Below are 14,221 nucleotides of genomic sequence, written 5' to 3' on the forward strand. Positions count from 1 at the left end.
TCCATAAGAACCCCTGCTACTCTGAAATTAAAAACTGCCCTCTCTTTTCTCAAGCCTATATATATATATATATATTTTTTTTTTAAGATTTTTTATTTTTCCTTCTTCTCCCCAAAGCCCCCCAGTACGTAGTTGTATATATTTTAGCTGAGGGTCCTTCTAGCTGTGGTACATGGGACGCGCCTCAGCATGGCTTGATGAGGCTACTAGGTCCGCGCCCAGGATCCAAACCGGTGAAACCCTGAGCCGCCGAAGTGGTGCGTGCGAACTTAACCACTCGGCCACGGGGCCGGCCCCAAGCCCATATATTTTATGTAATGAAACAAAATACACATCATCTCTCTTACAGCGGTGCAAGAATATTTAGGACCCACAAGGAAAATTGTGCCAAGAACTCTTCCTCTTCAGCCTTTGCCTACAGAAATGTTCTACTGGTTCCCTGAAAATAGCGTAAGCTTTCTTTAGCAAGTGAAATACCACCCCAACGCTCTCTCTCCCTACACTGTTTCGCTTTTTTTCACAACATGTAAGACCATCTGACATTTTATATCATATAATTTGTCTTTCCCAACTAGAATATAAGCTCCATGAGGGTAGAGACTTCAAATATTTTGTTTATAGATGTATTCTCAGTATCTACAACTATATCTAGCATGTAGTAGGTTCTCAAAAAGTTCGTAAAATTAATAAGAGCTAAAAAGACCCCTGAATAGTACGTTGGAATTGTTAAGTTCTACAATTTTGGCATATCTGTGTGGATACGTGTGTGTGAGTCAATTTACAGAGTCTGTGGTGTGATTCCCAGTGTAGACCACATCAGGTGTCAGAGGATCAGGAGCTTGTCTGGGGATACAGGAGAGAGACTGCAAAAACAAAGCAAAAGGTCTTATTAAATGGACTGAAGGGATCAAATACCGTAAGTAAACTTCTCCAAAGAGTGAACTAAATTTCTCTCTGTTCTTTCCATGTCTGACATCCGATGGTAGTGAATTGAAATTCACTTCAGATTAGTTGCACTGACATCAGCTTTCTTCCTTGATAAAACTTTTGAAACTTATTGAGTAAACTTTTTTTTCTTCTCCTCCCTAAATTACTGCCTGCAAGACCCAAGTCCTCTGATCCAAACAGTCTCCCATTTCTATTTTGAGACGTGCCTGAGTCACAAGGTAGTCTTGGCGAATCAGTCGGCTCTATCTTTCAGTTTACTGAGGCTGCCTGGGAACTTGAACTGTCAGCCAAACAGGAAGAGGGCCCTTCTGCCCAACTCCAAAAGGCCTAAGTCATATGGATGTGGTGAGGTTTAATGATGGATATAAATCACTGCAAATGGATTTCCCACAGGGTGGGGGGAAAAACAGCAAACATTTTACTTAATGTTCTCTATATGAATTCAGGGCTAGTCGAAAGGACAGATTATCAAAAAATATAGCTGAGCAAATGCCCCAATGTTTGCACATGTGTTTTCAACTAAAGAGACCCCTTCTGTATTCTTATTACGTATGACACCCCAAACCCCAAATATAAGAAAACGAATGTGACTGATCTGACCTTAGCAAAGTTACACTGTTTTAAAAAAAAATCAAGTCGGTGTTCATAAACATGTATAAACCACAAAGGCCCTTTTTCGAGAATGAGTACAAAGATTACTTCCACCTGGATACTCTTATTTGTGCCTCCTATGTGGTCTTGAGTCCCTCCTCCTTTTTTAGCTAGTACATCCTCTATAAACTGTTCTGCTTTAGTCAGTATAATTCCAAGACTCCCTCCCCTCAACGCTGCCTCTTGACAAAATTACTCTTTCTGTACTCACACAAATGGAAACAGAAGAGAGGAAAAGCCCTGGGGATGCAGCCAGTGCAGGTCTCAAACTGATCTGCTGCTAAGCACAACCTGAACTTCTCTGCCTCTCTTCACTTGGCTGAGTTCCTCTCTTGGCTCAGGGTTAGTGATCTTGCATGGCATAGGAGGCTTAGGACCCAGGGGGCGCCTTTCAGCTGAAAAACACCTCGCTGCAGCAAGCTAGCTGGGAAGCTCCCAGTTCTAAAGAGAGGCTGTTTACCAGAAGAGCATAACAAGGGCAGGTCTGACTGCAAGGCTGGGGCCGGGAGGCAGAGCCACCGCCAAGGGGACCCCGGTTGGACGCTTTATTGATCACCTGCAAGACGAAGGAGGTGAGGATGCTGTTGGCCTGGGTGCAAACATTCTTCATCAGCAACATGCTCCTAGCAAAAGCCTATGGATCTGGAGGTGAGATAACAATCTTTCCTTTCTGCAGCAACTTAATGAAGCAGAAAGGGTAAAGCTCCCTATTTCCCAAGCATGGCCAGGATAGACAGGAAGATGACAGGAAGCGAAGCTTTTAGCCAGTTTCTGTTGTCCCATGAAAGCTTTTTTTAAAATTTTTTCTTCCTTTCCCTGCCAGGGGCTTGCAGCTCCATCCTTGTCATTAAAAACAAAGGCAAGTAGCCACTTTCTCCTTCCTTTTGCTAGCCTGTGGCTCATGAGTGGATGGAGCTCGGGGGTTCATCTCCCCTACTCCCTACCTAAGTCCTGTTCCTTTCAGAGGCTTTGCACCCATGCGGCCAGGGCACAGGCCCTCCTTCCCCAGCCTCTTCCTGGGTTTCTCCTGCTGAGGGGAGTGGGAGCTGGGAGTCACATCCAGGCAGCGATGAGAGCAGCTTCCCTCCGTTTGAGGCTTTCTTGTGCCTGACTGAATCAAGGTTTTTGTAGAAGTCTCTTGGGAAGGAGTGTTGCCTGCGGAAGTGTGGCCGTATCCGGGGAGAGGGGAACCCCAGAGTTTATGTAACATGGAATTACACACAACACGGGGATGAATTTCAGTTCTGGCCGCCCACTGACTCCAAATTCCCACCATCTCCACAAAGGGACCCGAACCCAGGCCTCTCCCGCACCTTCCTCCAAAGCGGCCACGAGTTCCAGAGTAACAACCCCTGACACTTGTGCAGTACTTTTTGGCTTACAAAAAAACAAGCTAACGTTCTCTGAGCGCTGACTGGGGACCAGGCACCGGCGGCTGCTTTCTCTTATGGGGCTCACAACAACCCTTCGAGGCAGGCGAGGTTTTCCACGTGAGGACAGTGTAGGGCCCCGGGTGCCCTAGCCGGGCAGGGACACGGCCAGGGTGGGCCGGGGCTCCCCTGCCCGCCGCGCGTGGCGCCTTCGTTCGCCGCCTGCCACTCAGTCTGCCCCACAGGCTGCTTCTGGGACCACGGCCACCTGTACCGGGCGGACCAGCCCTCCCCCGCGCCGGGCCTCCGCTGCCTCAACTGGCTGGACGCGCAGAGCGGCCTGGCGTTGATTCCTGGGTCAGGTGAGTGTCCGCCCCTGGCGGCGGGCGGGCGGGCGGCGGCCGCGGCCCCGGCCCATCTTGCCCTCTCTCCTCTCCAGGCGCCGGCAACCACAGCTACTGCCGGAACCCGGACAACGACCCCGACGGGCCCTGGTGCTACGTCAGCGGCGAGGCCAGCGCTCCCAAGAAGCGGCCTTGCGAGGACCTGCGCTGCCCAGGTACCCGCCCGGGACCCCCGGGACCCCCTGAGGCCGGCGCTGCCTGGGAGTGGCCGTTACCCCCGCTGCGCACGTGCGGCCGCCGGCCTGCCCCGCCCCGCCCCCGCGCCGCCCGATTGGCCAAGGCTGTCTCCAGGCCGTGGGGCCCGAAGCCCATTGGCCGCTTCGCCGCTCGGAGTGAGCTCATCCTCCCCGAGCGCCTCGTAAACAACCGTGGGAGCGAGGCCCCGCCCCTCGGCCGCGCGCTCCCGGCTCGTCACGCCGCGTGTGGGAGCACCAGGGACTCGCGCTCCGGGCCCGAGGCCGTTAGCGAGCCCTTCAGCTTTTACCGACCGTTTGTGGAGGATCTAATGCGTGCTAGGTGCGCTGCTCACAGCCTCCCTGGGAAGCAGCTGTTTGGGGGAGCTGAGCCTTAGGGAAGTTCCGCGCTCTACCAAAGGCAGGGGCGGGGTCCGGGTTTCAATCCAAGTTTCTTAGACGCCAGAGCGCAGGTTTGTTGCTCCCGAGGCAGCAAGACAATTCTCTAGGATTGAATGGGATGTGTAAAGCATATAACATAGGGATTGGCACAAAGCACGGGCTCAATAAATGTGAGCTGCTCAGAGGAGTCATAGATTGTCTTCCTGGCGTAGAGAGGGACCCTCTGGAGAAGATGGCGACTGAGCTGGGCCTTGGAAGGTGGCAAGGATTTAGACAGATGAAGACAAGGGAGTCAGGAGAGGCCCTTTCTCATGGCGTTGCCCTCACATTTGCCTTGTCCCAGCAATGGAGCAGCCCTCTCAGGCCTGGTCTTGTCCCTGGGGCAGGGTTTGATTTCAGTGTGTGTGTGGGGAGCATTCCAAGGTGGACATCCTTCATCTTCCTCAACACTCTGGCAAGGTTCAGCTGTGGAATTCCCTCAGGCCACTCTCTGATGAGAGCTATTTCCCACCTCACCTCCAGAGACCGCTTCCCAGGCCTTGCCAGCCTCCACAGCAGAAACGGAGGAGGCATCTGAAGTGCCAGGCGAAGATGAGGTGTTCGCTCCTGCCAACGCCCTGCCTGCCCAGAGTGAGGCGGCGGCCGTGCAGCCAGTGATTGGGATCAGCCAGCGGGTGCGGGTGAACTCCAAGGAGAAAAAGGACCTAGGAACCCTGGGTATGTCTGCCCCACCCCTGTCCTTGTGGGATTCGTCAAGCAATGTCATTTGCTGATTGTCTGGGGTGAGGCTAATGGAACCTGTATCCTGTCCTTGGCAGGCTATGTGCTGGGCGTTGCCATGATGGTGATTATCATTATCATTGGAGCTGGCATTGTCTTGGGCTACACCTACAAGAGGTCAGTAGCTTCTCTTTTGTGCTCTCTTTAGAGGAGGGGAGGAAGGTACACAGTCAAATCAGACTCCTTTGTGGCATTCTTACCCCCAAAAAAGGAAGTGAGGTGTTGAAAGAGAAAAGTCAGCTCAAAATGTAGAGACTTGGTTTCTAGCCTTTACTAGGTGACCTTGGACACACCCTTTCCTTTGGTGCCTTCACTCCTAACCCAAAAGTCTTGTGAGGTAGGGGTTCTTGTTCCCCATTTCACAGATGAGGAAACCTTTATCAGAGAGGTGAAGCGATTTGCCCAAGGTCGCACTGCCTGGGAATGACAGAACCTGGATTCAAACCCAGCTCTTTTGTAAACCAAATTCCCTGCTGTCTAATCGACTGTGTCTGGCATGGAAGTGAGTGGCACTGCAGAAATCAAGCTGGGCACTCATTGCAGGGGACCCAGAGGCTGACTTCTTTCTGTGAATTACAAAATTCTGCTACTAGAAAAGGTTACCAGCCACTCTTTTTGCAGCTTTGAATTTCCTGAGCCATAGGCAGTGGAATCTCCTCTAGGACAGGAGCGAAAAAGTGAGTTGGAGGACAGAGAGCCTGTTTGCCACATGTGAGAAAGCCAAAGAGGCTACCTGGGAAGCTCAAGGACGTGCCCTGTGGTTGGGACGGCAGGAGGAAGGATGCTTATTTTGAGAGGCCCTCTGGGATACCGTGTGGAAAAGGCTGTCAGAGTCAGTGATGGGTGCACGACGAGAAGCCAGAGTCACGTTCATTTTTACAGTACTGGCTGACTCTGGGAAAATTATTTGCCATTCTTAGGCAAAATCATTCTTCCAGCCCTGAGTGTCTGTGATATTTCTTTTCTATGGTCTGAAAAGGCTTCCTGTAAAAGAAGTGACATGGTGGCCTGCATTTTCCAGTGGTGAGGGCCACGTCTGAGCCCACGTTCCCAGTGGAACACCCAGCATTAAATAAACTGAGGGTGTGCATAAACTGAGGGTGTGCTTAGAGGTGAAGTAGTCAACCTTCTTATTTTACAGATGAGAAAGGGGAAGTGTTGGGTAAGAGTAATAATAATTACAGCACTAGCGAACATTTACCACATGCCAGACACTGCTTCAAGCAATTTGCATGCTTTAACTCAGTTCTCCTAGTCACCCTTATGAGGTAAATGCTATTATTATCCCCAGTTTACAGATTAGGAAACTGAGGCAAGAGAGGACATGTGCCTTGCCGGAGGTCACATACCTAGCATTTGGTGGAGCCAAGTCTTAACCCTGCCACTAACTAGCTATCTGTGTGACTTGGGCAGGTTGCTTCTATTTCTACTCCAGAGCATTGCTGTAGCTAAAGCATGTGACTGCTTCACTCAGTGTGTAGCACATAGTAAGTGGTCAGTAAGCAATAATGTTTTTCCTTTCTGTAAAATATGGGTACTGTACTAGTGCTCTCCGAGCCCTGTTCCTTCCCTGATTTCCTATGATGCAGGAAGCAGAGGTTCAGAGAGGGGAAGTATTGACCTGATAAGGTCTCCTGATTCCTTGTCTGAGGTTGTTGCCCCAGTGGGATAGTTGACATGGCAAGTCCAGGACACCTGCTTGTTCATTTTAAGGAGTTAGAGGAAATGATGTGGTGGTCCTGGCCTGTACTTCATAGTCAGAAGCAAACCATGTTAGCTGAGTTTAGCCCTTGAAATATTTCCTCCTTCCTCAGCCACTGGATAGCGTTTGGCTCTCCTCCAGTCTTGTGACAGTTTCCAGGCCTCCAGGTGCTTGAACTGACTAAATGTTAATTCTGAGCTCAGGTCTCATGCCCAGTGAAGAAGCCAGGCCTTTTTCTGCTAGATTTGCTCCTCTAAGGTTGTCACGGGACTGCCCTGAGGACTAGAATTGACTTTCCTGTAAGCTCAGGGCAGGGCACCCAGTCACCAGACTCCCCGTCACCAACCACCGGACCACCCCGTTCCTCAGCAAAAGTGCTCTGAGAACAGACTGCACAACAGGAAACCGCATGTGAGCTAGAGACAAGCTCTCAGCTGCCATCTCTCCCCAGAGTCAGAGAACAGAATGTCTAGAAAGAGCTGTTGAGTGTAGGTTCTGCCAGCCTCTGAACCTTGGTTTGTTGTCTTTTAAATGGGGATATATCCCCCCTCCACACATATCCATACCCATCTACCCAAGATTTTCATAAGTATTAAATGTAAATAGTAGAACACCAATTGGGTAAAGTAATCACAAGAGCAGCAAACATTTATTGCATGCTTTTTTAGTAAGTAAGGCCCTATTGAATGCATTTCCCTGATGATCTCGCCCAAGCCTCATGACCACACTAGAAGGAACACTTTGACACCATTGTACAGTGAGGAGCTGAGACCTACAGGAGTTAAGTGCCATGTCCAAGCTACACAGCTAATAAGGTGTGTCTAAGGATTATCAATATTTCCCAGAAGTCCAGTGAGGCCCAGTAGCTTCATGCAAGTTTGCTTTGAATTGCAAAGGATAGTAGGAAAAATAGAACCTTTCAAAAAAATAGCTGGCTTTAGAAGTCAAAAGAACCAGGATCTAGTTTTGGAATTGGCACCGATTCTGGGCACAACCCTGGACAAATCATTTCCTTTCTCTGTTTTCCTCATCTGTAAAATAGCGTAAGGGCAGGGAGTTAGATATGATGATCCTCCCAGCTCTGATATTTCCTGAAAAGACAATATTGCCTGCTGGTGGCTGCAGGCATTCTGGGTTCAAATCCCAGCTCGTCTGTTTCCTTGAACAAATGATTTAACCTCTCTGCGTCTGCCTTCCCATCTCTGAAACAGAGATCCTGATAGAGAGCATGTAGGTTTGTTGTGAGGATGAAATTAGACGGTGTAGTTTGGGCATCCAGTTGGTGTTCATAACCTTAGCTGCCCTGAGGAGCTTTCCCCGAGCAGCAGTGTGGCACAGCACTGCTTCTGACTGGGAAAATAGCAGTGGCTCAGTTAAGTAATAATTGGACGAAACCTCTGTTGCCTGAAGGAGATCTGCAGTGCCTCCATCACCCCTGAAGAGGATGTCAGAGGCAGGCAGCAGCTCCGTCCACACCTGCTGTCTCTGGCCAGCCCAGCTCCTGATTCTGGCCGTGGAGCAGCCAGGGATAGACTTACTGCAAGCCTTGAACTCTGCCAAGGCCATGAGGCTAATGGGATGGAGCTTTCTTCTGGCTGGGAAGGGCGGGCAGGCACCAGGCTTCCTCTCTGGGGAGGAAGAGCGGCAGGTGGGGGTGAGTGAGGGCTCAGCCTGGCTGGTCTTCGTCCTGGTTGTCTAGGCCACGAGGTTCAGAAGGCCAGTCGGTGACTGGGCAGCTCCCTGTCCCTACCCTCAGCACAATGTCTGTGCTAGCTCCTGAGGGAGTGCCTATTTTCTGATAAAAAGGCAAGGGAAAAACTGTAAGTCAACACCACTCCCGCCCCCTTAGGAGAGGAGCTGAGTCAGTGAATAAGCCTTTTGTTCTCTCTTGGCTGCCAGACCACCGCCCAGCTGCCCCCCTGCCCCTCCCCAGGGGGAAGGGGCTGAGCTGCATGATGGTCAGTGCAGCAGGCCTAGTGGCCTCTCGCAGGTCTTGGAGGGAGCTGGAGGCAGCCGCTGCGTCTCTGGGACTCATAGGCACCATTAACATGAGGCACGTGAGATTGGGTGTGTTTTGAGGCTTCCAAATGGATGAGACTGTAATCCGGATGAGTCCTAGCACCCGCTTCCTTTACCCTTGGCTGTTCTTCCAGCCCTGCCCTGCCCCAATACAATTGATTTTTTTCCCCCTAAAGACTTGTGTATGAAGCAGCCTGGCCATTATCAACAACTCAGCTGGCCACAGCCAGATGCCTGGTAAAGGAGGTAGCTGAGGAGAGCAGGGCTTTGGACTCAGTCTCTAAAGCCTCAGTTTCTTTATCTATAAAATGAGGATGACATTATGTTGCAAAGTTGGTGTGGATATTAAATGAAGAGGGTATGCATATAAAGTGCATGGCATCCAGTAGGTACACAATTAGTTCTTCTCATCCTGGGTAATGGGAAGGCCATTTCCTGGCAGCTTAGTAGGTACTCAGGAAGTATGAGTTCCCACTTTCCCTGTTCCTCCAGCCCCTTAGATCGTGAAATTCAGGCCTTAGCAAACACACTTGCAAACTACATCTTTTGTAAAGTGCCTTTTGGTCTTCTGCTGGCTTGGGGGCTCCCTTGATAAAATTAAACCAAGACCTTCCAAGTTTCTCTCTACCTGGGCAACCTGGAAGAATCTGGCTTTTTGTTTTATTTTGGAGGTGGGTGTTTCCTTCCATGTGGCAGTACTGTAACTGATGAGCAGTGCCCAACGGTAAAGTGAATCTCAAGCTGAGTGTGGATGCACTTGGTCCAGATGACCTTCTCCCCACGTCCCTCCATTTCCCCTCTGGGTGCTCTGGGAGTTATTCTGCTGCGGGAGTTGGTGGTGTCCAGTACAGAGGCTAAGGAGAAGGATGGGGCAAGAGCCTGAGGCTTGCACATTCAGAAACTCAGTCACCCAAGGTGACTCAAGGAGATGAGCTCATGACTTTGCCCTCTGTGACCTTACAGTGGCAAGCGGGGAATCAGAGAACATCTCATGCAAGGGATCTTACAGAATGTTAGGGGCCGCAGAGATGATCAGGTTCAACTCCTTGTTTTACAGATGTTGAAATTAAGGCCCAGAGAGGAGGGGAGTTGCTCAGGTCATATCAGCAATACCTGCCTTAGCTGGCCAGTAGGAGAGTTTGCTTGGGAAGCCAAATTAAGATAACATTGCTTGGTGAGTCAAGTCATACTCAGGGCAAATCATAATAACCACTTATGGGTTTTACAGCAGTCTCACTGTTCTCAAAATGCTTTCACATTCATTATCTTATTTATTTTTTGAGGAAGATTAGCCCTGAGCCAAAATCCATGCCCATCTTCCTCTACTTTATATGTGGGACGCCTGCCACAGCATGGCTTGACAAGCGGTGCCATGTCTGTACCCGGGATCCGAACCAGTGAACCCCAGGCCGCCAAAGCAGAACGTGTGCACTTAACCACTGCACCACCGGGCCGGCCCCCATTATCTTATTTTGAGGCAGATATTATCCCTCTTTCAGCGATGAGGAAACCAAGGCTCAGCAAGGCTAAGTGTTTTGCCAAGTGTCACACAGCTAAGGCTGAGCTGATACTGGAACAGAAGTAAAGAGAAGTGGTTGATTTAAAGACAGTTCTGAGGCACCCGTGCAAACTCCTTCCCCTCCAGCCCCTGCTGTTTTCTCAATATTGTTGTCTCTGGAAACTCTGGTCATTGTACCTGACATTGTGATGGATGTGTAATCTGTCTGATCTCAGCCATCTCCCTGAGGAGGTCTGAAGCAGGCCTGTGTTGTTTCACCAAGTCATCCATCAGCTGCCTGCGTCAAGGCCTCTTTGGGATGGGCTCCTTCCAGGAAGATTTCCTCCAACAGCTGAGTCCATGTGTCTAGTTGCTGGCTTCAGAGGATGCTGACCTAGGTCCTGGTTCTAGTGTACAGTGTGCTGGGCACTCACCCAACCCTTTGGCCTGCAATTGGGGTGACCTGGTGCAGTGGAAAGGGATCTACATGTGCAGCCAGAAGACTGGGTTTGAGTCCCTGCCCCACCATTTCTTTGGGGTGACCTTGATCAGATCAGAACTTCTCTGAGTACCAGCCAGAGTCCAGCAGACTTGGATTTGAGCCTACCATGTCATTGGAGAGTTCCTTAACTTCTCTGGGTTATTTCTTCATCTATAAAATGAATGAGATCTAATTCTTAGGGTTCAGCTGAGAATGAAGTCAGATAATGTACATAAAGTTCTCAGCATGGAGTGAGCACTCCACTTGAGTAAAATAGGGCAACACGATGGCCTCACTGAGTCATGAGCACCATGAGAATTCAAAGGCCTGTGAAAACTCTGAGGGGTCTGACCGTCATTGTCTCATCATTTCCCATTGACCTGAGCAGCCATCAGAATCGTTTTAGCCCCCTGCGTTGGGTGGGGATGGTCCCTGATTCCAGTCGGGGCTCACACCTTGTGGGACTTCAGGATAAGATGACTGTCTCAGAACAAGATGGTCAAACCAGTTTTCTGACTTTATGGGTTAGGGCCAGGATAGTTCTCTGAGTCTCTTGGAGCCCTGGGCTGAAAGAACAAAACTGCATCTTGCTTTAAGACTCTCTTTCCTCTCTACACTGTCTTCAGTGAGCCCCATTGCAGCCGTGTGAGTTTCATACTACTGTCGTCCCCATTTTACAGATGAGGAAGCAGAGACCAGAGGTGTGGGAGCTCTTTGTTGAGTTAAGGCAGTCTGGCAGGGTACAAATCTAGTACATCAGCCACTGATTTGCTGTGACCATGGCTTGCCCCTGCTCGGGCCTCAGAGATGCTGTCTAATGAGCAAAGCCACACAAGAAGCACAGCCTGAATGCTTCCCTTTTGTTCTCCAGGGGGAAGGACCTGAGAGAGCAGCATGAACAGAAGGTGTGTGAGAGGGAGATGCAGCGAATTACCCTGCCCCTGTCTGCCTTCACCAACCCCACCTGTGAGATCGTGGATGAGAAGACTGTTGTGGTCCACACCAACCAGACTCCAGTTGACCTTCAGGAGGGCAGTGCCCCCCTCATGGGCCAAGCAGGCACTCCTGGGGCCTGAGCCCCTCACAGTGGGCAGGAGCCCATGCAGACACTGGTGCAGTTTGGCCTACCCTCCTACAGCTGGGAGGTCTACACTTTTGTTGTGGTTAAAACCCTCCCCTCACTTTTTTGTTTTGGTGAATCCTAAGACAGAAGCAGGAGGCGCTGTGGGCTGAGGGCGAAGCTGGGTAGGGTCCTACCAATACGCCTTCTCGATCCCTTGGAGCAGGATTTCGCCCGTGGATGGAGACAGTGGCCGCCCCCACAGCAGTGCTGCTGACAAAGGTTTCCAAACATCACCCGTGCCCCAGAACTGAACCAGGGATGGACAGGGAGCTCCCCCAGCTCCTCTGTGCTTTATTATCCAAGATGGCCTCAGTCTCTGCCTTTCTGTTTGTTCTCTGTGGGCACACACTGTTATTCATAGTCCAGGTCAAGCAGGTCGAGAGGCAGCATTAAAAAATATATTTAGTTTTTTAAATATTTGGGATGGAACTCCCTACTGACCTCTGAGAACCGGAAATGAGTTTGTACAAAAGTCAAAACTGTGGGTTGAGAACAGGATCTAGGCTGGGGGCTGCTGGGTGTGCTCCAGCTTGCTGGCAGTGATGTGCCTTGACAACCGTGGGCCGGGCCTGGGCCCAGGCCCAGGGACTCTTCCTGTCTGGAGAGGAAAGGAAGGGAAGAATTGCACTGAACATTCCACTTAGGAGGAGGGTAGAGAAGGATCCATGACTGCCTTAGGCCACAGGACCTGAGGTGGACCTGGGGTGCCCTCGTCTCTCTCCCCTCAGGGTAGACAGTGACCTCTTCATTTTGCAGGGGTAAGACAACAGCCAGCTAACCTACGGGAATTACACTGTGGGGTCTTGTGAGCTGCTTCTGAGAGGGTGACCTGGAAACTATGCTCAGAGGCAAGGTAATGAAGTCCTTCAGGCTTGCCTCTGCTGTGGTATGAGTTTGCAGGTGGCCCTGTGGCCTCCAGGCCAGCACCTTCCTGTGGGGCAGTGGGGCTAGGGGTCACAACCCCTAACTTGTAAAACAATCATAGAACCATTGGAAGGGACCTTAGGGTTCCTCAAGCCTTTTGGACAAAGTGGCCCAGAGGGGGGAAGTGACGCCCCAAGGTCAGGGCAAGCTACCGGCATAGCCAAGAGGAGGAACATTTCTCCACAGCACTGTGCTGGATTGTGCCAGCGCCTCAGCAGGGCCTCCAAGCCCTGATGTCACACTTGGAAGCCTTAGCAGTACTCTATCCACAGAGCTTCCTTCCCAGAGCCCTTCCACTGCCCCACGTGGAGAGGGGGGTTGGTAGGGCCCATTCTCTTCAGTAGGCTGTTCCTAGGAGTCGTCTGCTGAGGGGACCTAGGCCTCAGGGGGTCCCTTGGTGTTAGTGATGCTGAAGAAGAGAGTATTACTGGTTTCTACTTTTTTATAAAAGTATTTCTCTGTATACGTGTTTTATATACCTCATTCTGACACCTGTGTATGAAGTGCAGGAAATTGCTCTGCCATTTCACTTATATAAATAAATTAAAAAAAAAAAAGACTCCGTATTGCCAATTTTTTGTAGGGTACCAGGACACTTCTCTCCTAAGTTGGGAAGTCTTGAGTTACCTTGTCAACACTGTGTGGTGAGCTCTGGCTTTCTCATTCACTCTGCAGCTCTAACTGGGAGGTGGCAACAGTTGAATGGTTGGTAACTGCGCCTCTGTGTTCTGTCATCACCAGGAATCTTTCAGGCTGAAGCTGCAGGAAAGGTGGGTGTGCGGGCAACCCAAAGGGATATTGGTCGCTGCAAATCCTCTCCACGTCAGCATTCTTTCAGAGCTGGAGGTAGTTAAAGGAACATCCATGCAGCCCTTGGCAGGGGCTGGAGACAGGGATGGTGGGTGATGGAGCTACGGCAGCCAGTGGAGGGATGGGTGTGCAGAGGGGGATGGGTCCTTGGGCTGAGGAAGGTCCCTGTGGGGGTGACTCCTAGGGCTCAAGAAGCTACCAATAGGAGTGTTTGTTGGACTTTTACCAGTGGGTTTCAGCAACAGGTTTTCAGCCTCTAGGAATCCCCAGAGTGACCTCTGCCCATGTCCAGACATTGCTTTATAGTTCTATAAGCAAGGAGCACCCTGGAGCGTCAGTTTCCCAGTAACCAGATTCTGCCCTTAAGTTGGACTCCTCAAGCTTTGGGAGAAACCACTTTTGGGTATGTGGATTTATATTGTGCCCAGAATCCCACTAGCCAGATAGCATCATCCTGCCCCATGGGTCATCCGTCCACAATATCCTCTATATACAGAAGCAAGAAGAAACAGGTCGTCTCCTCTCAAGCACTTGTGGGGAAACACAAGGGGTGTGGTCATTTGTATTCATTGCTTCCCATTATGAAGGTGGACCCGGCCCTGAGGAGAGGACTCCAGGATATCCAGGCTATAGGAGTGTATGTATATTAGAGGGTGGGAGTGTAGGGCCCTGAAGGAATGACTTGGCCAGCAGGTGGGAGTCAGTCAGCCCTCTCCAAGGACTGGGCTGCCTCAGGGGGGATGTACATGTTCTCTGGAGCAGGTTGGTGTCCACATAAAGAGAGGGGATTAGGATTCGGGAGCATAAGAATTCCCTGCTGTGGGGAGTCGTGTGACCTGGGCCTGAAAGTGCCCAGCAGTGTTCCTCTAGAAGGGAGCAGGGGAGGCCTTGCACTTCCTGGCAGACAGGCCAGCAAAACCTCCACACGGATTTCCC

The 14,221-nt window shown here is 50.7% G+C and overlaps 1 protein-coding gene across 2 annotated transcripts; it reads left to right on the plus strand.

The window, feature by feature from the left end:
- Nucleotides 1-1,755: 1,755 nt before the first annotated feature.
- On the plus strand, nucleotides 1,756-11,966 carry PIK3IP1 (phosphoinositide-3-kinase interacting protein 1). Of its 2 annotated transcripts, none has more exons than XM_005612423.4 (6): nucleotides 1,756-2,247; nucleotides 3,215-3,331; nucleotides 3,409-3,528; nucleotides 4,471-4,665; nucleotides 4,767-4,845; nucleotides 11,300-11,966. In XM_005612423.4, exons 1-6 carry the CDS (start codon nucleotides 2,178-2,180, stop codon nucleotides 11,502-11,504), a joined length of 786 nt encoding a protein of 261 aa, XP_005612480.3. In that variant the 5' UTR covers nucleotides 1,756-2,177; the 3' UTR covers nucleotides 11,505-11,966. The 2 variants fall into 2 exon arrangements, 1 of the variants encoding a protein (XP_005612480.3); XR_011441717.1 differs by having other exon boundaries at nucleotides 1,986-2,247; nucleotides 3,409-3,889.
- The last annotated feature ends 2,255 nt before the right edge of the window (nucleotides 11,967-14,221 follow it).

This window comes from Equus caballus, chromosome 8 (genome assembly GCF_041296265.1).
Source record: "Equus caballus isolate H_3958 breed thoroughbred chromosome 8, TB-T2T, whole genome shotgun sequence".
Lineage (NCBI taxonomy): Eukaryota > Metazoa > Chordata > Mammalia > Perissodactyla > Equidae > Equus > Equus caballus.

Excerpts from the sequence above, each read along its gene's own strand:
- PIK3IP1 (XM_005612423.4), top strand. The coding sequence starts at position 2,178 with ATGCTGTTGGCCTGGGTGCAAACATTCTTCATCAGCAACATGCTCCTA. Across the intron at positions 3,529-4,470 it reads CGAGGACCTGCGCTGCCCAG|AGACCGCTTCCCAGGCCTTG; the intron begins GTACCCGCCCGG and ends CCTCACCTCCAG. Across the intron at positions 4,846-11,299 it reads TTGGGCTACACCTACAAGAG|GGGGAAGGACCTGAGAGAGC; the intron begins GTCAGTAGCTTC and ends TTTGTTCTCCAG.